At 41.1% G+C, this 24,154-nt stretch overlaps 8 protein-coding genes across 8 annotated transcripts; 2 read left to right on the top strand and 6 right to left on the bottom strand.

The window, feature by feature from the left end:
• Positions 1–4,680: 4,680 nt before the first annotated feature.
• Positions 4,681–5,834, bottom strand: GCK72_019375 (uncharacterized protein; the record flags this gene model as incomplete). Its single annotated transcript, XM_053732995.1, has 2 exons — positions 4,681–4,892; positions 5,735–5,834. 2 exons carry the CDS (start codon positions 5,832–5,834, stop codon positions 4,681–4,683), a joined length of 312 nt encoding a protein of 103 aa, XP_053581908.1.
• A 3,989-nt stretch (positions 5,835–9,823) lies between these two features.
• Positions 9,824–10,048, bottom strand: GCK72_019374 (uncharacterized protein; the record flags this gene model as incomplete). The annotated part of the gene is made up of 1 exon (XM_053732994.1): positions 9,824–10,048. The coding sequence occupies one exon, from the start codon at positions 10,046–10,048 to the stop codon at positions 9,824–9,826; it is 225 nt and encodes a 74-aa protein (XP_053581907.1).
• A 658-nt stretch (positions 10,049–10,706) lies between these two features.
• On the bottom strand, positions 10,707–12,569 carry GCK72_019373 (uncharacterized protein; the record flags this gene model as incomplete). The annotated part of the gene is made up of 3 exons (XM_053732993.1): positions 10,707–11,069; positions 11,142–11,403; positions 12,472–12,569. 3 exons carry the CDS (start codon positions 12,567–12,569, stop codon positions 10,707–10,709), a joined length of 723 nt encoding a protein of 240 aa, XP_053581906.1.
• A 4,837-nt stretch (positions 12,570–17,406) lies between these two features.
• GCK72_019372 (uncharacterized protein) lies at positions 17,407–18,795 on the bottom strand (the record flags this gene model as incomplete). Its single annotated transcript, XM_003115531.2, has 7 exons — positions 17,407–17,569; positions 17,623–17,696; positions 17,746–17,850; positions 17,908–18,083; positions 18,134–18,314; positions 18,366–18,481; positions 18,555–18,795. The coding sequence occupies 7 exons, from the start codon at positions 18,793–18,795 to the stop codon at positions 17,407–17,409; spliced, it is 1,056 nt and encodes a 351-aa protein (XP_003115579.2).
• A 162-nt stretch (positions 18,796–18,957) lies between these two features.
• Positions 18,958–19,475, bottom strand: GCK72_019371 (uncharacterized protein; the record flags this gene model as incomplete). Its single annotated transcript, XM_003115765.2, has 2 exons — positions 18,958–19,238; positions 19,325–19,475. The coding sequence occupies 2 exons, from the start codon at positions 19,473–19,475 to the stop codon at positions 18,958–18,960; spliced, it is 432 nt and encodes a 143-aa protein (XP_003115813.1).
• A 446-nt stretch (positions 19,476–19,921) lies between these two features.
• Positions 19,922–20,663, bottom strand: GCK72_019370 (uncharacterized protein; the record flags this gene model as incomplete). Its single annotated transcript, XM_003115830.2, has 2 exons — positions 19,922–20,299; positions 20,514–20,663. 2 exons carry the CDS (start codon positions 20,661–20,663, stop codon positions 19,922–19,924), a joined length of 528 nt encoding a protein of 175 aa, XP_003115878.1.
• Positions 20,664–21,133: 470 nt separating this feature from the next.
• GCK72_019369 (uncharacterized protein) lies at positions 21,134–23,038 on the top strand (the record flags this gene model as incomplete). The annotated part of the gene is made up of 4 exons (XM_053732992.1): positions 21,134–21,160; positions 21,242–21,333; positions 21,868–22,447; positions 22,520–23,038. The coding sequence occupies 4 exons, from the start codon at positions 21,134–21,136 to the stop codon at positions 23,036–23,038; spliced, it is 1,218 nt and encodes a 405-aa protein (XP_053581905.1).
• Positions 23,039–23,347: 309 nt separating this feature from the next.
• Positions 23,348–23,974, top strand: GCK72_019368 (uncharacterized protein; the record flags this gene model as incomplete). Its single annotated transcript, XM_003115336.2, has 3 exons — positions 23,348–23,521; positions 23,568–23,640; positions 23,700–23,974. 3 exons carry the CDS (start codon positions 23,348–23,350, stop codon positions 23,972–23,974), a joined length of 522 nt encoding a protein of 173 aa, XP_003115384.2.
• Between the last annotated feature and the right edge of the window lie 180 nt (positions 23,975–24,154).

The following is a 24,154-nucleotide window of genomic DNA, read 5'->3' as shown; positions in this document are numbered from 1 at the left end:
AAGTGTTGAATGATAAAATTGTCAAGTTGGAGAATATTATGGGCAACCTTGTTGAGAAAGTCCAGTCACCCTCTACCATCAACAAGGTTGATGAGAAATCGTATGCCAGTATTCTGGCTAAATCTATTCAAGCTCCAGCCACTCAAGTGGCTCTCATTAAGGCGGCTCAATTGGCAAACTCCTTGGAGGAACGCAAGCATTCTGTTATTATCAAAAACTCCAAATTATTGAATGACCCGAATACCGATATGGACACGTGTTCAGCACTGACTGAAGCTTGCAATGTCACCTCTGCATCTTCGGTTTTTCGTCTGGCCCAAAAAACAGGGCCTCCGCTTTTAAAGCTGTCATGGAGCTCGGCGGCGGACGCAAACAAGGTCCTGGCAACCTTCGAAAAACGCAAGGCGGAGGTAACATTCTGCAAAAATGCCTCCATTCGACCGGATCTGTCAAAGCCGGAATTGATCAAGTATCGGAATGCTTGGAAGAAAGCCATCGAACTGAACAATCAGGAAAAGCAAAGAATTTACACCGTTCGAAATCTGGAAGTTGTCAAGATAACCTACAAAAAAGATCAGGTGCCATGGGCTTGGGAAATCAGAGAGCAAAAGGCAAGCCCTGCTCATTAGCTTATGCCAACTGCTTCGCTATCTCCAATAAAATATCCTATCTGAATTATCTTGCTTCTTTCTATTCATTTGACGTCATTGCACTCACAGAAACCAAACTGAACGATACCTTTCCCGATGCTATTTTGTCCCTTGACAACATGTTCACCGTTTTCCGCAAGGATAGAACACGACATGGTGGTGGCGTGGCCCTACTTATATCAAAATCTGTGAGATGCTCTCTTATTACTATTCCAGAAGCCTTAAGTGCTGTCGAAATTATTGCTGTGGATGTATTTATCAATGGGAAGTCAACCCGTATTATATCATGTTATCACGCCAATCATAGTTCTGATATCGGTCCAATCATTGAAGCGCTGGAGTTCTTATTGTCTACCCACAAACAGACTATTATCACTGGTGACTTTAATATGCCACACATAGATTGGTCGAGTATGACGGCATCGGACAGCAAGTGCAATGAGTTTTTAAGCTTTGTACTTCGGAATGGATTATGTCAACACGTCCACTCTCCCACCCGCCTCAATCCAGACCATATACTTGATTTATTGCTGACTAATACTCCGAGTGTACGTGAAGTGGTGGTAGGGGAATTATTCAGCGATCACAAGTTGATAAGAGCAACCCTGAATTTATCGCTAAAGAAACTACCCAATCATAAAACATTGCTTAATTTCCGGAAAGCGGATTATGATAGTATCAACTTTGTACTGAGCAATATGAACTGGAACTCTATATTTCGGGAACTATCGGTCGAGGAGATGTACAGTCAATTACTGGAGGTCACCACTAACCTTATCAATACTTATGTACCCACTGTCACCCGAAATGTCTTACGGAAGAAGTATCCTGCTGAAGTTAGACGGTTACAAAAGTTGAAGCTATATATATGGAGGAATGAGGGTAACTCTGAACGTTACAAGGCCATTAGTGCTTTATTGAAAAAATCCCTCACTGATTATGATACATCGGAACTTGAGAAAAAGCTTACTACTGGTTCATCCAAAACCTTCTTCAGATTTATGAAAGACCACATGAAACCATTTCATGAGGTCGGTATCATCAAGAACAATGGTGAAATTATCTGTGATGACATAACCAAAGCGGAGCTGTTTGCTGACAAGTTTTCGGAAGTGTTTACGCATGATGATGGAAATGTTCCATTCTTCAAACCAAGGTTCAACTCTATTATCGATGGCTACGAATTCGAACCGTATATAGTGGAAGCTGTGTTGGCAAAGCTCAAGCCCAGACATAATCGAACTCCGGACCAGATCCCTGCTATATTTTTGAAGAAAGTTGCCACCGCCATTGCGCTCCCACTTACATTAATTTACAACAAATCACTGGCAACGGGCAACATACCTCATATCTGGAAAAAAGCCATTGTTGTACCGCTGCATAAAAAAGGCCTCAGATCTGACTGCAATAACTACAGGCCAATTGCCCTTACGTCCAGTGTATGTAAAACTATGGAAACTATTCTGAGAAGAGTGTTAGTCCAACACCTGAATGTCAACAGTTTATTGAATGGGAGTCAATACGGTTTCCGTGCTAACCGCAGTTGCGAGTCTCAACTTATACATTATCAAGGCACTCTGTTACATGATCTGGAAAATCACAAAGCCAACTATGCCATCTACATTGATTTCAGCAAAGCGTTTGACAAAGTTCCGCACAACAAATTATTGACCAAACTGGAAGGATATGGTGTTCACGGCAACCTCCTGCGCTGGTTATCTATGTTTCTAACCAATCGTATTCAGGTGATTTCTCTAAATGGGACTTATTCCAAACCTATGGATGTAATTAGTGGAGTTCCTCAAGGCTCCGTCCTTGGGCCTCTTCTCTTCCTTTTATACATCAACGATATCAGTGACAACGTGGATTCTAATTTATTAATGTTCGCGGATGATTTAAAACTCTTCTCACCTCATGCCAACCTATTACGAGATGATTTAAACACTATATCAGAATGGTGCTCTAAGTGGCAAATGACAGTTGCGCCTAACAAATGTGAAGTCATAGAGTTCAGATTCTCTTCTCGCAACCTGAAACTCAGAACTTCCCCCGATTTTCAAATCTCAGGTTTGAAACTCCCTTTTGTCAGGCATATTCGAGATCTAGGAATATTCTTTTCGGACGACCTGTCATTTACACATCATGTCAATATTATTTTAAGGAGATCTCAATTCAGAGTGAATATGCTTTTCAATATTCTCAAGAATTCGACTATGGAAGTGTTTATTAGATGTTATATTATATATATTCGACCTATCTTGGAGTATGGATGTACCATTTTCTCGCCCTATCTCAAACTTCACATTCGGAAGATTGAATCTATTCAGAAGTCATTTGTTCATCGAATTTTCAAAAAGTTTGGAATAGAATATACATCCTATTTCAACGCTCTGGATATATGTGGACTGGACTCTCTGGAGCTCAGAAGATTAGTTTTCGATTTGGTATTCATATATAAATCAATTATCAGCAGAGAGATCTATTGTGCAAATGCCTTATTTACATTTATTCCATCTGTTAAATCTCTAAGAAGACACCCATTTTATTTGCGTTGTAATATCAAAAATAGTAACAAATCCAGCTCCCAGTTCTTGACCAACCGTACTTTAAACTGTTGGAACTCTCTACCCGTTTCTTCTTTCCCGGTTAAATCCTCCTCCCGTTCGTTTAAAACTAACTTGAAACATGTTGATTTGTCTAAGTATCTAACTCTTTCTCCCCTCAACTATTAATGTTTCTACTTGTCTCCCCGCTCCCTCTCTCGTTTTTGGCCTATTCACGAGGTAGCAAAAAAAGGGCAAAACTATTTTTCTCTTTTTTACTACTTCCAAAGGGAAAAATAGTTTTTTACCACCTAATTTTGCGTCCTCCAGAATCGGCCCATCAAATATTTATTTATCTTTTTGAATCCACTTCGGTTGTATCAGTGGCTCCTTGCCCTTCATATCGAATTAAAATAAATAAATAAATTTTTGACTGTTAAAAGTTTGTTTAAAAAATGGAAAGTTGTCCTCTAACTGTCCTGCCTCATAAACAGTCAATCATCCAGGGATTCTTCGGGCGTTATTTTAATTAAGTGTGTGAACGAATGAATGTTCAATTACTTGTTCCCCAAACATTCCACTCACCTTTTTTGCCTAAATAAATGATTAAAGTTTTATTCTTGGTCAGTTTCATCAAGAGGTCAAACATAAAATTCGAGTTAAAGGCCCGCAAGAACCCAAACGCCACCTTCTTCCCCTCACTGGTGTTAACTGGCCATCCTGAAATCAGTTCTCACTTTCTTTAAAAACGCGAGAGAAGTAGAAACTTGATGTCAGATGTGTAAAAAATCACTGTCTATCTGAATTTCTAAGTGTTTTAGGAAAAAAATCATTTTCATGACCTCAAAACTGGCAATTCTGTCATTTAATGCATTACCAATTCAAGTTTGACACCTGCTCATTAAAAAATGGACGAGCTTGAAATTTTCACAGAATTTGAGTTTTAGAATGCTTGTTTGATCTGAAAATCGACTGAAAGATTACTTTTACATAAGTTTGGACGGTTTCAGTCAACTTCTGTCAGCTGATCGTATCATTATGTGGAATTGAAAAACAGCGATTTTCACAAAATTCGATTTTTCTCGTATGGCTCCAATTTCTCAAAATTTTGAAACTCCTTACTTTTATGGACTTACTGGATATGGTATTTGTACATTTTACGATTTTTGAAAATTTCGAAAAATTTGATGTTCTCGAACTTTTGAGTGCTGATCGTATCATTATGTGGAGCAGTGTAGAATCAAAGCACTTAATGTTTAAACCTTGATCTGCGATACATTAGAGTTGAAAAAGTAAGACCGGGAGGAATTCGGTTTATTCTTACAACCTTTTTTGCGGAACTGTTAAATCTTCCCATTTCATAGCTTCTTGCATGAAAGCTGTTGAATGTTCATGACAACTGGTTCCAGAATAATAGTCTGGTGCCGGAGATGATAAAAAATAACTACCATCGTGATATATATTTACCTACTTCCTGATTGAATATTCTAAATACCTTTTTTCAGATCACGTTCGACTTCAAAGATGAAGTTCTTTCGGAGCATCACATTCGTCTCAACGAGCCTGAGACAAGCGCAGAAACGTACTTCTACACAATCGACGACCAGAATCAATTGGTGATGAAAATGGAGAACAACGGAATCGTCTGCCGTCGTTGGTTCAAAAAAGTCGAGCAGAAGTGATCTGAGCTCTCTTGTTTCTTGAAAAATGTTATAGTTATTGTTCCAAGTTAATTTTCTGTGTTGTATTTATTGTGCCTTTCTAAACAAGTTTGTTTGCATAATCTTTTATTTCGCGATGAACATTTTTACAGCTTCCAATCCTTTAAATGATGTCATCGAAACGAAGGCTCCAAATGTTTACCGCAACAAGAACTTATAAACTTTGCACTAACAACTTGGCATAGTGCCAGCCACCTTGAAGATGCTAGCTGACAGACAGGCGGTGCGGAGATACGCGCACTTTTTGCGCCCGGTCAACTGCGGTTACACTCGGGCTGAAGATTCGAAGCCCACATTCTGTTTACACTAAAAAATAGGGAAAGCACAGGAAGAAACAAGTTTGAAAAGTAGTAATTGTCACTGATTCCGAGGTAAAACATAGATTTTTCAGTATCTTCAAGCAGTGAAGCCGTTTGAAGTCATTCAAAATTCGTCAGAAAGAATACAGTAGTAAGGAGATTAAGCAGAAGTGAATCTACCGCATCTATTGGTTCATAAATATTCTTCTTTCCACAATTTCTGAACGTTTTGAATAGCAGGAACATTCATACCAATTCCAAGAAGTGACACCCGTTTCCAACACTCCATGAAATATCAAAACGTCAATGATCCCTCCTTCCGATTGGCATCTCTTCGTTTCTCTTTTTCGATTAGTTCTCTTTTGTGTGTGTATCTGGAGACACCAAGTGGCCCTGTGTGTTGCAAAAAGAAAGTCCAAGACAGCCTTCTGGCGGCTTACAACTTCTTCTTTCTCCCCTCTCCACCACCAGCCATTAATCTGCGAAAGGTTGGATTGAGGCCGCCTGCTCGCGCCTGTCACCTCCATAAATAATTGTGCTATCTGCTCGATCTTCTTCTTCTTCACCTTCTGCTTCTTCTGCTTCATCTTCTTCACGCTGACTCATCTCATCCACCTTCATTCAGGTTGATCCTGGAATGAGAGAGAGTGAGATGGGACACGTGTAACTGATTGAAATTGAATGAGCTTCTCTTATTGTGACACTTTTTGATAAAAGTGATTGATGGCGGTTTGAAGAGGAAGACGTTTCAAAACATGTGTGTGGCCAAAGAGAAGATTCTTTGATCTTATGTCAAAGAGAAACTCGGTGTTCGGAGGGGGAGAAGAGTTGTAAAATGATGATAGATCTTATGAAACCCGCGGAGCATACCGAGGACATGTGATTAGTCTAGATCTTCTCCATGTTTCAGACAAAAGTAGAATTCTAGTGATAAAATCATTCGAATAAACTTGAACTTTCGGGGCGAGGTGGTCAACATTAGATCTATCTAGAGAATGTTGACTATTTCTATTTTTCTTCATCTCCTCAATCCTCACAATTTTTCCAGATTCAGTGGAACCAAGCTATAGAATCCTAGTGTTTCCAGAAGGATAAAAATACAGAAAAGGTCTTCAGGATCCATTTTTTGGTTTCTCAGATCTAGATACTTTTGAATATTTTTCATTGCAAAGACTCTTCAAACTATTTGACCAGGCTCCGGTTAAAGTTCCTCGAATTAGAATAATCCTACTTATCTTTAGGATTTAACAAGCTGTACCCCTACAGTACCCCTAAAGATTATCGTACTCCTCAGTATTCATTTCAGTTATAAAGACGCTTTTTCCGTTTCTCCCACTACGATCTGCGCCACCCGTTCGAAACTCATAAAAGCACATCACCTGTTATTCGGCCCTTTTTAGCATTTCAAAGATAAAATATGTAGAGCTTTTATTACTTTGTCCTTATTAGGCCTCAACTTGCCCTTAAGACAATGACGCGGGATTTTAGATATTGATTACAAATGGAACCTACCATAACTAGAAAAAAAACACGATGGAAAGCAGCATCTCAAACTAGGGATATGTTGATGCATCTAGCTCCAAAAATGTAAAAAGTGTTTCTGAAACTGGAAACCACGAAACCCCTATCATCGATTGTCCCAACTTCCAAATGGTTCCATCTGCAACATTCGTTGGACCCCCTATCTCATTTTTTATCACCCTTCGGCCTCTCGACCATCTGTGTGAAGCTCTAAAAGTTTTACGATAGGGCTCGCGCTCTCTCACATTTCAAAAGAGGCCACAAAAACGGCTTTTTCTCATTTTCTTCGACCATTCAGCCCCGTTTCCGATCATAAACTGATCGCCTCTTTTTGAGAAATGTGACCCATTTGACCCCTTCTTTTGTGTTTATACTTTTGGTAGAAGACGAAGAAGACATTAGAAGAACAAAGTGGGGGCACCCTCCCCAACCCCAACAATAACAACAAATCCAACGTGTTTGTGGATGCACTTTACAACACGTGGCATCACAACTTAGATGATGAAGTGGCGGCACGGAGCCTCTCGGCTAAACGAACCGTTTTTTTCTTCATCCATTTTCCGTGCTCCAAGTGCTCAAAGCTTGAATGTTACACAGATGAGAAGGCGCGACTCAACTTGATTAATGTTTTCTATATCATTTTGATCATCTCCTAGCACTTCATAGCACCATACTCACAGGTGGGAAGAAGATGCAGCTGTGATGAGGTTAAACAAGTACTGGATTCTAGATGAAGAAGACGACAGCTGCGTACTTTTTTCCGTGTCCAAATCGAGTGTATAGTCGCTATACGATTTAGAAAAAAGAGCAGTGCAGCTGCGATTGGTACCAGACAAATGGAGGAGAAAAAAGGTTCGAATGAAGTGAAATTTCGAAAGAGGCAGGTGTTCATGGTACCATCTACTTGTACTTTTCAGAGTTCAAATGTTCATAAGAGAAAGGATCGAGAAAGGGTAAGAAGAGAAAGTGAAGTAGACATTGAAATTGAGTTTAAAAGGATTACAAACTGACTGACAGAAAAAAGTGTCTAGAGAAACACTGTATCAGACTAAGCATTCAAACTATGACGCAGTGAGATGAGTACCTTGAAACGCAGAAAATCGTATATTTCTGAATCTATTTTAAGACTCAAGGTTGTAAAGTTCGATCCGTGAGCAATCGTGTCCGACACTTATCCTCTGGCGTGCAGCCAGTTTTTTTTGCCAAGACTTTTATCATGAGCAATCTTGCTCCAAATCTCAAATATCTTTTCATATATCCAGGAATGTGGATGCTAGAAGTGTATTAAGATTTACAACCGTCTCGAACGAGCCTAGTTAAAAATTCATTTATCTTATGCGTCTAGTCTAGACAGAAAAGTTTCATCGAGGTCAATTCAGACGGTAGTGCAAAAGTAATTCAATTAGACATGCTTCAAAATTTCAATGTAACAGGTGCCTATTCGGACTGAATATACTGATGTACTTCTTCGAAAAGAAGAATCCTAAACTTCAAAAAAGATATATCGATATAAAATATTTCAGGGGTACTTATGAATGAAAGAAAGACAGAGCCTATTATGTAAGTCGCCGAGCGGATAACTATGTTCCGATTCTAGTTCATGACAAACCCAGATCATTAATTCCAAATATATGCAATACCTAAAAGTTGCAGTAGAATTCTTCAATTAATCGAAATGTATTCAAGCCCAACTCATGACAGACTCCAATCCCATTTCTAATGATCCATATCTTAAACTCATTCCAAGTTTGTTCTGGGACAATTACTCCACACTCAGAAGTGATTTTTGATGCATTCTGTTTCCTGTTTGCTTCATTTTTGTATATCCAGAGCATAATGTTTATAAACATTTATCAAAAAACCATTGCTCGTCTAAACCGATTCTCAACACCTTCATAATCAAACCATAGTTTTTGTTTTGTTTCTGAAAATAAACATTCTCTGGATTTCTGCCGTTGAGACTTCCGGAGCCATTTTCACCCGTCTGCCATCCATCAACAACATGGAACACAACACATTTCCGAAATGTGAGAAGCCCTCCTGGTCAAGATGATGAGTTGTGTGTTTGTGACAAAGAAATGTCAATCAACCATTTTTCATTCCCTCTCTGATCTTGATTGATCCTTTTTCTGTTCAAAAACCTTTCCTCTTTGATATCGAAAACTCTTTCTTCGCGGAGAGCAACATTTAGAAGACACACGTCTGGCGGGTAGAGTTGACCTTACGACGGGGTCCTGTATAAACGCATAAATCTTTTTCTCCGTATCTCGAAGGTTCTCAGATGTGTGAGAAGAAGAAGCAGAGAAGAAGACTCCACTCTCTCATCGATTACTCATTAGGGGGCGTGGCTTCAGATCGAAGGGGGCTTCTCCAGCTGGTAGCTCCTCCCCTTTTTCGCCACGACGCCTCAGACCAGAACAGGGAGGATCAGTGTAAGAGACCTCCTCATTTGCTCTCGTGGACTAATTTGGTCTTTTCCTCTACTCCGTTCTTATCACAAATGACCTGAGTCTCTTTTTCTAAGATGGAACCTTTTCTAATGGTTCTTCTCCTATCAGACTCAAACATTAGTCTCCTCTTCGAGTATTTCTCTCTCGACATTCGACCCCGTTAACCCCCACTATCATCTCTCGTTTTCATATATTACACACTCTTGATAGTCCTCTTTGAAGAGAAAGAAGAAGAAGAAGAGGAGGAGTCCTTGTTGCATCGCTCCAACAAAAAAGTGAGAGATGAGAAGAACTTGGAGCATGTTCTTCTCCTACTTCTGTTGTCTTCTACGTTTTCGTGTGTTTCAAATTTCGGCCAATTTCCTCTTTTCTCACTACTAGATCACTGCCAATTTCAAAAATTTTTCAGTAAATTCCAGCTATTTAGGTTACGGTACACAACTATAAAACACAACTTCCATCTCTTTGTTTTTCAGTTTCCCTTTTCTCTTCTCTTCTTTCTTCTTCTTCTTCTTCCCTTTTTCTTCTTCTAAAATCTTACTAAAATACCTTCAGAGTGGTGTGCTCCTCTCTCACTAACATCTCGCTTCTATTACCATCAAGTTAGTGATATAGTATTGGAATCCGTAACTACAGACGTCACACCATGAGGTTGCTGCTCATCTCGGCAGCCCTTCTTCTGTGCTCCGTCCCAACGTGGGCCTTCTCTCTGTCATCGTTCTTTGGTAGCAATGCTCCACAGGTAAGAAACCTCTTAGTCTTTATCTGAGCCTCAAATCTGAAACTCTCTATTCCAGAAGCCATACCTTCACCCGAACTCTCCACCAGAGCGGGAACCAAGTCATCGTATGAAGAGACAGGCATATCAGGTGTACGTTGACGGAGACGTTTCGGTTACTGTGGACAAATCTGGACAAAAGGAAACTGGCAACTGGGGACAATGGGTTCCAGAGAACGAGTGTTCTCGTAGTTGTGGCGGAGGAGTTCAACTCGAGAAGAGACAGTGCAGGTTAGTTGGAAACGTGGGTCGCTACGAATTTGGAAGAGTAGGGAAAGAATGGGAAGAAACTAGATTTTTAATTTTAGGGTGATTCGGGTCTGATATTCTAACATGTTTATTATCTCTGAGCTCTTATTTGGGTCTGATCTTACCTCATTGTGTTTCTCAATCCTATTTCCCTATGTTTTCTGGTTAGACTAGACTTCGATACTTCTCTCCTTAATAGAAAGCAAGGTCAGAAAGCAGTACTGCAAGTGCCCTAACTTTCGTCTTTGTGTCTCTTGCAAACTGAACGGAATATGACCTTTCTATGTTCTCTGATAGCTAGACTTTTTACTCGCTCTTAAGTTTTTTTTCACTCTGCTTTCGTTCAGAAATCGTATGATTTTTGTCTCTTCTCATTCGTTTAGATTCTATTTTTCATTCGAATTGCACATTTGAATTTCTGTTCGAGAAATCAAATTCTCTAGACCTGAACCCACCAATCGACAATATTCCTATCTTTCTCTACATTTCAAATTCTCAAATCCTCTCATTTCCAGCGGTGATTGCACTGGCGCTTCTGTCCGTTACATCTCGTGTAACTTGGAGCCATGTGAGGACGGAACTGACTTCCGCGCCGAGCAATGTTCTAAGTTCAACGATGAGGCTCTCGATGGAAACTATCACAAATGGAGTCCATACAAGGGAAAGAACAAGTGAGTCCGACTGCTCCATAAGATCTATTGCATCCATGTCTTCAGGTGTGAATTGGTTTGCAAACCAGAATCCGGAAACTTTTACTACAAATGGGCTGATAAGGTTGTCGATGGAACCAAGTGTGATTCCAAGAGCAACGATATCTGTGTTGATGGAGAATGTCTTCCAGTTGGATGTGATGGAAAGCTCGGATCATGTTAGTTCAATATCTGAAACTTCAATATCTCACTCTTTATATTTTCAGCCCTCAAGTTCGACAAGTGCGGAAAGTGTGATGGAGATGGCTCCACCTGCAAAACCATTGAAGGACGTTTCGACGAACGCAACCTCTCTCCAGGATACCATGATATTATCAAACTTCCAGAGGGAGCCACCAACATCAAGATCTCTGAAGCCAGAAAGAGTACCAACAACTTGGCTCTCAAGAATGGATCCGATCATTTCTATCTCAATGGAAACGGATTGATTCAAGTCGAGAAGGAGGTTGAAGTCGGAGGAACCATCTTCGTCTACGATGATGCTGAACCAGAGACTCTCAGTGCTCAAGGACCACTCTCAGAAGAGCTCACTGTTGCTCTTCTCTTCAGAAAGGGAAGCCGTGACACCGCCATCAAGTACGAATTCTCTATTCCACTCGAAGAGGAAGTCGACTACATGTACAAGTTTGATTCCTGGACTCCATGCTCTGTCACCTGCGGAAAGGGAGTTCAAACTCGTAACCTCTACTGTGTCGACGGAAAGAACAAAGGACGTGTCGAAGATGGACTCTGCGAAGAGAACAACGCCACCAAGCCAGAATTCGAAAAGAGTTGTGAAACTGTTGACTGTGCTGCCGAATGGTTCACCGGAGACTGGGAATCGTGCTCAGCCACCTGTGGAGATCAAGGACAACAATACCGTGTTGTTTACTGTCATCAAGTGTATGCCAATGGACGTCGTGTTACTGTAGATGATGGAAACTGCACTGTTGAGAGACCACCAGTGAAACAGACTTGCAATCGGTGAGTAAGGGAATCATAAACAACATTTTGTTTATTTCTCCTATCCATTACCAGATGGCTCTCTCTGACTCCATTTCTTCTCTAGTTAGAGCACAAAGTATAAACTAATAAACAAATTCTTTGCAGATTCGCGTGCCCAGAGTGGCAAGCAGGACCATGGTCGGCTTGCTCAGAGAAGTGTGGAGATGCCTTCCAATACAGATCAGTCACTTGCCGTAGTGAGAAAGAAGGAGAAGAGGGAAAACTCTTGGCTGCTGATGCTTGTCCAACCGATGAGAAGGAGAAGTTCGACACCGAGCGTACTTGCAACTTGGGACCATGTGAGGGACTTACATTTGTCACTGGAGACTGGAACTTGGTACGAAATAACTATTCAGGAAGAAGGTTTAATGAGTTATTTTCAGTGTACCCGTTGTAACGATACCGAGGAGACTCGTGATGTTACCTGCAAGGATTCTCAAGGAAGAGCCTATCCACTCGAGAAGTGTTTGGTAGATAACTCCACTGAATTGCCAACTGACACAAGGTGAGTTGAACACAGATGTATAAGATTCCATTCAAACTTTCCAGATCGTGTGCCACTCAACCACCATGTGTTTATGAATGGACTGTCAGTGAATGGAGCAAATGCACAACCACATGTGGACACGGACACAAGACTCGTCGTGTCATCTGTGCTATCCATCAAAACGGAGGACTCGAAGTCGTTGATGAGGGACACTGCCAAGCTGAGAAGCCAGAAGGCAAGACCAACTGTACCAACGAGGAGAAATGTACTGGAACATGGTACTCATCTTCCTGGTCCGAGTGTACTGCTGAGTGTGGAGGAGGAACTCAAGATCGTGTTGCTGTCTGCTTGAACTATGACAAGAAGCCAGTTCCAGAATGGTGCGATGAATCTGTCAAGCCTTCTGAGCAACAAGAATGCAACGTCGATGCTTGCCCAACATGCGGAGACTCTGAATTCGGATGCTGCCCAGACAACACCACTTTTGCTACTGGAGAGTTCAACTTTGGATGCTCAAACTGCTCAGAAACTGAATTCGGATGCTGTGCTGACAACGTTACCCTCGCTACTGGACCAAACTCTAAGGGATGTGAGGAGTTCGTTGAGTCTCCACTCAATCTCGAAGCTGATGTTGCTGCTGCTGACGACGAAGCCTCCGGAGATGCTCCAGAAAGCCTCTGCAGTGTCACCAACGAGAACGGAGATGCCGCTGATGTTGAGTGTGCCACCATTGCTCCAATCACTGCTCTTCTTGATGATGTCTTCGGAAACGATACTGATGCTTCCAATGAGACTCTTCATTGCTCCAAATCTGAATTCGGATGTTGTCCAGATTGGTTTACTTCTGCTTCTGGAAAGAACAATGAGGGATGCCCATCTTTCACTCTTGGAGGATGTAACGAGACCCAGTTCGGATGTTGCCACGATGAAGTCACTCTTGCTCGTGGGGCCAACCTCGAAGGATGCGGAGAACCATCATGTGCCGCTTCCCTCTACGGATGCTGTAAGGATCGTAAGACCATTGCCTTCGGACCACACTATTCTGGCTGCGAGAGATCATCCTTCCCATGTGAACTCAGTGACTTCGGATGCTGCCCAGATGGTGAAACTGCTGCTCTTGGAAAGAATGGAACTGGATGCGGTGAGAACTGCTTGACCACCAAGTTTGGATGCTGCCCAGATGGAAAGACGACCGCCAAGGGATCCCATAACGAAGGATGCGGATGTGAGTTCGCCCAATACGGATGCTGTCCAGATGGAAAGTCAGTTGCCAAGGGAGCCGGATTCTACGGATGCCCAGAAAGCTGTGCTCAGAGCCAATTCGGATGTTGCCCAGACGGAAAGACTCGTGCTCGTGGAGAGAACAAAGAAGGATGCCCATGCCAATACACTCGCTACGGATGTTGCCCAGATGGTGAGACCACTGCCTTGGGACCAAGAAATGATGGATGTGATAACTGTCGGTATGCTAAGCACGGATGTTGCCCAGATGGAGAGACGAAGGCTCTTGGACCAGAAGGAGCTGGATGCCCAGCCACCACCACCCCACCATTCCTTATGGGAGGAACTGTTGCCCCACACAAGATTGTTGCTTGTAATCAAACACAAGAAAGTGGAACAGTTTGCGGATCTGGATATAAACTCGTAAGTTTAAGATCAACAAGAACACAAAACAAGAACTCAAATCAATATTTGCAGGCTTGGCACTACGATACCACCGAAGGACGTTGCAACCAATTCTGGTACGGAGGATGTGGAGGAAACGAGAACAACTTCGCCACTCAGGAGATGTGTGAGACCATCTGCGTCGAGCCACCAAGCAAGGGAAGATGCTACTTGCCACGTGTTGATGGACCACTTCGTTGTGACCAACTTCAGCCAAGATACTACTACGATCACTCCAAGAAGCACTGCGTTGCCTTCTGGTGGAGAGGATGTCTCGGAAACGCCAACAACTTCAACTCTTTCGAGGAATGCTCCATGTTCTGTAAGGATGTCGGGCCATACGATGAGCCAACAACCGCTGCTCCACCACCACCACAGAACATTCAACAGCGTCCACAACAACAACAACAACAACAACAGTATGCTCCAACTCCAGAAGCCCAACAGATTGATATTGTCTCTGATGACCAATCCCAACAACAACCACAACAGCAACAACCAGCTCCACCACAACAACCACGTCAATCCATGGAAGATATCTGCAGATCTCGTCAAGATGCCGGACCATGCGAGACCTACTCCGATCAATGGTTCTACAACGCTTTCAGCCAACAGTGCGAGACCTTCACCTACGGAGGATGCGGAGGAAATCTCAACCGTTTCCGTACCAAGGATGAATGTGAGCAACGTTGTTTCTTCGTTCACGGAGGACAGCCATCATCCCGTCAATCCGAAGCTCAACAACCAGCTCAACAAGCCGCTTCTAACATCGTATCTCCACCACAACAGTCTTCCAGCCCAGTTGTCATTCCATGTAAGTTCATCTTAAGTTTAAAGGAATGTTTTGTTTCTTTGTTTCTATTTTATGGTTCGCAGATATTCAAAATTATAAGTTCATAAGTTCATGCATGTAGCATCCCTATTCCATTTCAGCCAACAACAAACAACGTGAAGTTTGTCATTTGAATGTCGATCAAGGACGTTGTAAGGGAGCATTCGATTCCTGGTATTATGAAGTTGCTACCGGATCATGCGTCACTTTCAAGTACACTGGATGTGGAGGAAATGCCAATAGATTCGCCAGCAAGGATCAATGCGAGTCGCTTTGTGTGAAACCAGCTGCCGAAGCTGAATCTGGAAGTGGTATGATGATTATTTTGCTTTCTGTTTATTTGATGAGCATCCACTTTTATTAGTTTCTGGGAATGAGCATTAGAATTTTGGTTAGGAAGATCACTATCTTTATTTTGACCATGTCTTTCTTTAGGTTTAGGTTTTTTAGAAATCGATAAGCGTAACTTTATTATTTTGTTGATATGATATTCTTGGGTATTCAGGCAGGTTCCACACCGTGATCAATCCCAATATTTCATTTTTCAGATGGACCAGCCGGTTCCAACTCAGTTTGCGACGAATCCAAGGACACCGGACCATGTACCAACTTCGCCACCAAATGGTACTACAACCAAGCTGACGGAACTTGCAACAGATTCCACTACGGAGGATGTCAAGGAACCAACAACAGATTCGACAACGAACAACAATGCAAGGCTGCCTGCCAGAACCACAAGGATGCTTGTACCCTTCCAAAGGTTCAAGGACCATGTTCTGGAAAGCATTCTTACTATTTCTTCAACTCTGCCAGCCAACAATGCGAGACTTTCGTCTACGGAGGATGTCTTGGAAACACCAACAGATTTGCTACCATTGAAGAGTGTCAAGCTCGGTGCCCACGTAAGTAGAGACACCACTCCCCTATTATATTATTCCCCCCAATTCTGCATCCTAATCTAATTCCATTATTTGCTACAAACAACTTCTTCCCGTACACTCTCTTCATCACTTTTGCATCCATCTGTATCGCTTTCCCCGGGGCGTTGTGCTTTTACACTGCCTTATAGTATTTATATTTTTTCCAATTTCCCCCCTTTCCCTCCAATTTCCCCTTGCTTTTCCCCATTTTCCATTGTTTTCCTTTCCAGTTTTCTTCACGAATAAACAAAGTTAATAAATTAAAGTCTATTATGAATATTGCATGTAAGTGTGATAAGTTTGAGATTTCAGTGAAGAGTGCATCCCATCTTTCCTATCTCCGATCCTAACCTTTGCATGAAATTAACCGTGTGTCTGAGTGTGTAATTCCAGAAGGAAGCGGATTGCCAACCACTACAACTACTACAGAACTTCCACGTTTGTCTCTTCTTCAGGAGGATCCACAACCAGACCCATCGTTATTGTTGAAGTAGGTTGCATGGGTGTAGTGGTTGTGGTTTTAGTTATTAGAGGTATTAGATTTGATACGAATGTGTTCAGGGTCATAAACTGAAGAGCCTTTTTGAAAAGGAGAAATAAGAAATTTTCCCAAAACAGATCCAGATTACCACTACCGTTCTATTGAGATTATTAAGAGCAATAGTAGTGTTTTGCTAGTGCGTCAGTTGAACTAGTTAGTAAGAAAAGAGGGAAATGACGCTGTATACCAACAAAAATGAAAATCAACGGATCCTAACCTGTTAAAGTTGATAAAGCCCTTGTCTTCTAAAATATGGATCTATGGGATCAAGTATCGATATTCAAAGAGTTCCCTGTAATGCTGCTTGAGGTTTATTTTCACCAAGAAATCGGAAAACGTACTGTACACAACAATAACTCATCAGACAAGCGTTCGCCCACAGCCGTCGTCGTGATGCTCCATTCGCCCGTTCAGTTTCTGCTCGTCATCATCATGCTGATTCAAACGTTGAAAGAATCGACTGTTATGCTGTTCAGGATCCAGGATCTTGCGCGTAAGACTCACACTCATCTTCTGATATTTTACATAATTAATTGTTTTAGTGACTATCGTCTTGTCTGGTACTATTCCGCAACTTCCAATTCTTGTCGTCAGTTCTACTATGGAGGATGTGCTGGAAACACCAATCGATTCGATAACAAAGAGAAATGTGAAACTACGTGTGTCGCCAAGATTGAAGATCGAGTTGAAGAAAGAGTTGAGAGTGTCTCCGAAGCATCGAAGTCCCTGGAAGAAGTTAGATGGACTGATCCAAAAGCTGATTCTCATTTCGGATACCATGACAGTGAACCAGAAGTTTCCCAGATTGAAGATGACGCTGAATATGTGATAGTCGACACTGGAGCACTCCCTGAATTGTGCATGCTTCCAGAACAAAGAGGATCTTGTTATGACAACATTTTGAGATGGAAGTAAGTTTATTAAACAGAAAACCTAAAAAAGAAAAAAAAAACAAGACAAAATTTCAGATACGATTCGGAAAGATCTCAATGTGTTTCATTCATGTACTCTGGCTGTAATCCAAATGCAAACCACTTCACCAGTTCGGTTAGTTTCTTATTTTGTATCTTTTCGTACTACGGGGGACTTGGTTTCCAATTTGATCTTTTCTTTTTTGACGTTCAATTTGAGCACAGCTGGTTCACTTTTCCGCCTATTCCGTTCCTCGATTCTAGCTGCTTCATTATCATCAGTCGTCTCTTGAGCTACTGTTTCTTCACTTAAAAATAACAAGTTATTAGGAATTTGGAATAGAAAAAGTCAAAAACTCACAACTTTTGAAGTCTGACATGATTTGTAAGAAGTCGATGACGTTCTGCGGTGTCTTCTCTATTTCGGAGATTTTTCTGAAGAATTCAAGATTTGAATTAATTTGAATGCTAGAGTAAGACTCACCGCTGTTATAGCATTTTTGTGCATGCATCTTCCCACACACACAAAAATTGCAACCACTGAAAGTGCGACGACACAAATACAAATAATTTGAATACGTCTACGAATCTGAAATAATATTGGGCATAACATTTATAGACTGTTCTAAAGTTTGAATTCTCTTACTCCTTTTTTAACTTTTGCTCGATGTTCCGCAGCTTTCTCAATGTGTTTTTTCTTACTCGGATCTAGTTCACAATGGGGAAACGGTTCGATAAGAGGTCCATGTTTCTTGCATTGTTCACATCTTCTCCCAGCAAATTTATCAGGACAATTGCAAGCTAGTGTCCGGTTTTTGAAATCTGTGAGAAAAGTAATTTTAGGTTTTATCAACACCAAAAAATATTCACACCTGGAGACCCATAAACGCAAATGATCTTATCACAATAGTCTCCCTCGAATCCATCATTACAAATACATCTTCCATTTCTCAAGAATCCTTCGATACATCTACTTGTATACTGACATTCACTTCCAAAGTAGGAACCAACACACTCGCAACGATCTTTCTTCCATTCTCCTTTGTTTCCGCACTGAAAATTTTCAGATTCTTTTGAGTTCTTGATTTAGTTTTATTGGCCGACCTTTTCGGCTGGTTGGTAATCACACATCTCTCCTTTCCATCCTGATTCACAGATACATGGTTCATTGAATAAAAGACTCTCCGGGTCGAAACGAAATCCGACGGAGAGTCCTTTCACTGAAAGTTAGAAGTTGAGACCGCGGGTTCCTTTTCTAAACAAACTGATATTCTACCGAATTCTGTAACTTACCACACTCGAAATGTTCACAGTGATCTCCGGTTTGCCCCTTGATACAATGACATATTCCTCCCGCATAAATCCCTCCGTTACGGCATTGCGCTCTAGGACCATCCAATGCTACGTTATCCAGAATACTCCGTTTTTGTAGAATCCTATGAACATCATTCAATACACTTTCATCTAGATCGTCGGCCGTTGCAGACGTTAAAAATAGAAATAAAGATAAAAGTAGTAATCGTAAACAGTACATATCGCTAGTAGGTTGAAAAGGTATCATATCAATTGATTAGTGTATCATGAAGAGAAAGAGAGATGAAAACAGTTTATTGTGGAGAAAGAGAAGAAGAAGAGATGAGAAGTAGATGACGTAAATGACTAATCAGAGATCAATATCACAAATTAGCTCTTGGCCTTATTTTCTGTGAAGACAGTCGCGGGACTCGGATTCGAATTCGATCTGCATGTTGATAGTTCCGATATTGAAGAAGGTTTTTGGATTCTCTCCGGAGGAAACGAAAGATTTTGGAATGTTGAAAGTGACTCTTCTCTGGCAAGGTTTGATTCCATCGTCACAGTCGTGGTAGATATTTAGTTTTGGATCGATGGTCATCACTTCAGAAGTGTGTCCGGTAAGAAGGAATTGACCGAGAGAGTCGGTGGTTCCTTCAGCAAGAAGGTCATCAAGATCTGGTCCTGGAATTTTTGATGGTTTAGTTTAGTTGTGAGATTCCGTAACGTCTGGTCATATTCTAGTAGAATCATTATTCCATTAGACTCACCAGTATCATCATCATAAAGCTTGACTTTCGTATTGGCCAGTGGCTTATCTCCACACATCAGAACTCCCTTTACTCCAGCCGATTGAGTGAAAACGGCTTCCGAAGCTGCGAAAAGCAGGAAAATCGAAGAAATGCAGAGTAGTTGAGACATGATGTTTCAGTCAAAACTGACCAAAATGTGTCTGGAGAGAAACTCTTATAAACTGACCTCGAATGATACGTGTGAGAGAAAAAGAAAAGAAATTGAATTGACTAAACAAAGAGAGAAAAGAACTGGTTTTCTCTCACTGCCAACATAAAAATGGATGGAAATAGATAATGGGAAGAAGATAAAACGGAAGTATGTAGTGACTCACTGTAAATGGATGAGAAGAGCTTCTCTTTCCATTATATACCCGAAGATTCACCTGATTCTTGTGAGAAACTGTTGTGTACCTTTCGCTGACTAACACTCATTTTTTCATTGAAAGTAAACAACAAGACTGTCGAAGGATTCATTTTGAGGCTAACTGGAAAACAGAGAGATGAAAAAATGAAAAATACGGAAACTACATGAATCAGATACCCGAATATATGAACAAAACGTTTGAATTCAATTTAAACTTTTCCATCATCGGCACTTTTCGCTGGAATATTATATTTCATTCGATAGGCTTCCAACTCGGCCTTTCTCTGATCGGATCGCACACTTTGTCTCTCATCCATTTCCCTTTGAGCTGTCATTCTTTTCTCATTCCATTTCTGAGCTTTCGCTTTCTTGTGAATTCTGTTGTATTCTTTGCATTTGCAACAACAATAACACAAGCAGGCAATCAGAATTACGGCGATGATACCAGCACATATAGCGATGACGATGGCTGCAGCTGATGTGCTTACCCAACAGACATTGTACTTGACGTTCTTGATGTTACAATCTGGGTAGTACCAGTCGAATGGCATGCATTTCTTGGTTTTTCCTCCGCACCAGAAGCAGTTCTGAAATTATTTTAGAGGCTTTGGACTAGGTTTCCAATCAGTCTTTCTAGGCCTCACAACTGAACAAACTCGAATTCGAATGGAATAATTCAAAATCGTACTTTTCAAAACAATGAGTCATTTTACTACCTTGTTTTTCACTCCAATCTAGTTGGTCTCATCTCGGTCTACCTCATTCTTCTTTCAAATTTCATCCCAAAACTCCGATACTTACCGATCCTTTTCCAACACAAGTCTCACACGTATTCAAGTCGTTCGAACCAATTCTACAGTACTCTTGTTTCTCGGACCACGTCATATTATCCGCGCAGACAGAGATGAGAATAGTAGAGAATAGGAATAGAAGAAGTCGTTGGATCGTCATTTTTCTGAAAATTAGAGATTTCTGAAAATCGATAAAAGGTTTGTATCGATGTACTTGAGCAAGTCGTTTCGGGAAAAAAGTAAAGAGAAGTAAGTAAAAGTAAAGTAACAAACGAAACGAGAAAACGAAGAAGACAAACGAAGATATTGTTTGTCTAGTGAGTGCCAATGAGGTAGCGACAAAAATAAAGTTGAGAAAGTGTGGAACTACATGGACTTTCTATACATAAACTGAAGAATGTGATTGTCCAGATGTCCCGGAAAACTTAAAACATGACCTAGGCAAAAAGGTGTTTCAGCATTTTTTGCTAGAGGTAACCAGTAGAAAATTATGAGTTTTTACTATAAAAAAGAAGAAAAATAGGAAGTGAGCTCGTTTTCAAACGTTTTGCAATTGTTATCCGTCACGAGCAATCCACATTCGTTTATTCAGCTTTTTGTAGTTTTTCCTCTCTTCTCTCGACTCACTTCATGAAAATATTATTACCAAAAGTGGAGGTGGGAATAGTTGAAGAGGAGGGATGAAAATTGAAATTCGATACTTCGTCATCTACATAAAACCCAAAATTCTTGTTTCAGGAAACCTGCGAACGAGCTTGTGGAAAATGGAGAAATGTGGCGGTGTGCGATATGCCAGTTGAACGAGGAGAATGTCAGTTGGCAGTTCCACGGTATGGTTTCCGGTATATTTACACAGAAAATGTTTTCTCTTTTTGTTCAAAAAACACATGAAAGGAAACTGTTATGGGAAACTGCACATTGATATTCTAGAAGTTTTGGAATGAAACAAAAACTGAAAAATACAAATATAAATAGATACAGATGTGCATACATTAGTAGAGACAATAATACATATGGGGGATTATGAATCATGTGAAAATGTGTGACTGTGGGAGTGATTGGAAAGTTCAGCAGGAAACCGAATATAATGTCACGTTAGAAAGATGGAAACACTTCTTCTTTCACACATGTGCAGTTTTGAAAGTTTCATCCAATCCACCTTCAAAAATTCCCGAGAGCTTAAAATAAAGTTAGAAACAGTAGCAAAGCGTTCAAAAATGAAGTTTGGTTTCGCAAGAATGCCACTCTTTTCGCGTTCAAACATCTCGGTTCAACACTAATATTTACTCTTGTAGTCTCTAGCAAGTATCTACACATAACATCACTTTTTATATTTCAATTCCTTTTGAAAATCCTTGTTCCAGATGGTACCACGACTCGAAGACTTCTCAATGCAAGATGATGATGTGGACTGGATGCGGAGGAAATGGAAACTCGTTCTCTTCGAAAGCGGACTGTGAATCCCTCTGTAGAGTCGAAACTTCTTGGACCAACACTTCTGACTTCTGCTCTTTGGAACGATCCGCCGGACCATGCACCGATTCGATCTCAATGTGGTATTATGATTCAAAGGATGATGACTGCAAACCATTCACTTATGGAGGATGTCGTGGAAACCAGAACCGATTCGTTAGCAAGGATCAGTGTCAACAGAGTTGCAAGGAAACCAAGATCGAGGAAGTCTGTACCCTCCGTCCAGAACCGGGACCGTGTCGGATGGCAATGGAGAAATGGTTCTACGATCCAGTGACCCAATCATGCCACGTGTTCCATTATGGTGGATGTGAAGGAAATGCAAACAAGTTCGACTCGGAATTGGATTGTTTCCGACAGTGTTCGAGTGTGAAAGTTGAAGCCGGAGAGGAGAGAATGGGACAATTGACTTCTGCTTCTACTCCTGTCATCTACATTGTGGATAAGGCACCTCTCTTCGTTGGAATGACTGTGAGTTAACTTCTTTTATCTGGATTCATATTTAGTTATTTATTTCCAATCTCGACTAAATTCTTTTTTCAGTTCCGCATTCGATGCAATGGCTACGGAGTAACCCCAATCACCTGGTACAAGAACGGAGGACTTCTTCAATTTGGATCAAGAATCACTGAAGAGAATGATGATACCTTGGAAATCGTGGACTCCTTGACTTCAGATGCAGGAATCTATTCGTGCATCGCTGGACAGGAAAGCCAAATGAGTGACGGAGTGGAGGTTGTGATCAAGAGAGCCAATGGAGTAATCCAAACTCCTCCCCCAATGCTGACTCCATCTCCAAATTTTTCAATGGGAACTCCTCCAACTCTTCCACCAACCACAACTCGTCCATCCACCACCGTCGCACCAAGAATCCCTCCTCCAAGATACACCACTGTCTCCGTTTCGGATGCCTACTCTCGTCGTCCAACTACCAAAGCTTGTGTTGATGTCGGAAACACGAGTACCTGTGATCTGATTGTCAAGAATGGATTGTGCGAGAAGAAACGTTATGGAACATTCTGCTGCCACACTTGCACCAAGGTCCATAACTTCAAATTCTGATTTCGAAATGTGTTTTCTCTGAATCCATTCCCCCCTGTTACATTCATAATATCTCCATTTGTGAGATCTCTTCTTTTCTGTCTCTACTTTTCTGTCTAATGATTCTATTTTTCCTTATACATTTTCTTTTCATTTTCTCCTCCTCCTCCCATCTCTTTATAATCTCGTTCCAGAAATAAATTCATCATCATCTCTCATATTTTCAACAAAACCAATTGAAAACAATCCACTTATAGAAATGCATCCAGGTGTGAACAAACATCTACTTAATTACTCTCTTCCCGTTCTCAAAATGGCATTTCCTTGACGATGACTTCACGTCTTCCATTCAGAATCACTTTAATTCTGATTCTACTGATTTCAAATTCCCCCACTGCTCAGAGAAACCGTCGCAAACAAAAGTTTGTCAGACTTCCCAGTGGATTCACATTTCCAGCAGATGCAGCAAGTAACTTTCAGAGGGATTCCTATATTCCAGCTACAGTAAGAATTATGATAATAAGATTGATTAGAGATACTGAAATTAAAGTTTGCTCCCCCATCTGAAAAAATTCTTCAAGCTCCACCACGATATGTGACAGGAGATCATGAACCTTCTGGTGGTATGTTATATTTTATGTTTCTTATTTGTGCCGGTTGTCTATGCCTCGAAATTTTTCAGGCGGCTCTTCTTCCCAGAACTCAGATAGCCACGGAATTAATTATGCAGAATATAAAAAAGCAATGCAGGAAAATTACCCTGCTCCAGCCGCCCCAGTTTCAGAAGGAACATCACATAATTATCAAGCATCACCTCCCCCTGTAGCAGCCACAGCACCTACAATCCCTCCGGTTACTGTAGTTGAGTCGCCTGGAATGCCGCCTGATCAGGCAACTACAATAGCCCCCGGACCAGCAACCACTGCTGCAACTATGGGATTGAGAAAAGAGAAGTGAGATATTTCCGTATTCCTCTTGAAATGATCATTTTCAGCATTGGCGGAATCGCTCAAAACTTGAATAATCGGTACAGCAGTCTATCCCCGGAAAACCAACAAGCTCAACGTGGTCACACGTATACTGCTTTAGGCGGAGGACAGTTTTATCAAAGTCTTCTTGGAGGGGTAAGATCCAAAA

This window comes from Caenorhabditis remanei, chromosome V, assembly GCF_010183535.1.
Source record: "Caenorhabditis remanei strain PX506 chromosome V, whole genome shotgun sequence".
Lineage (NCBI taxonomy): Eukaryota > Metazoa > Nematoda > Chromadorea > Rhabditida > Rhabditidae > Caenorhabditis > Caenorhabditis remanei.
This window is presented reverse-complemented; position numbering and strand designations above follow the sequence as displayed.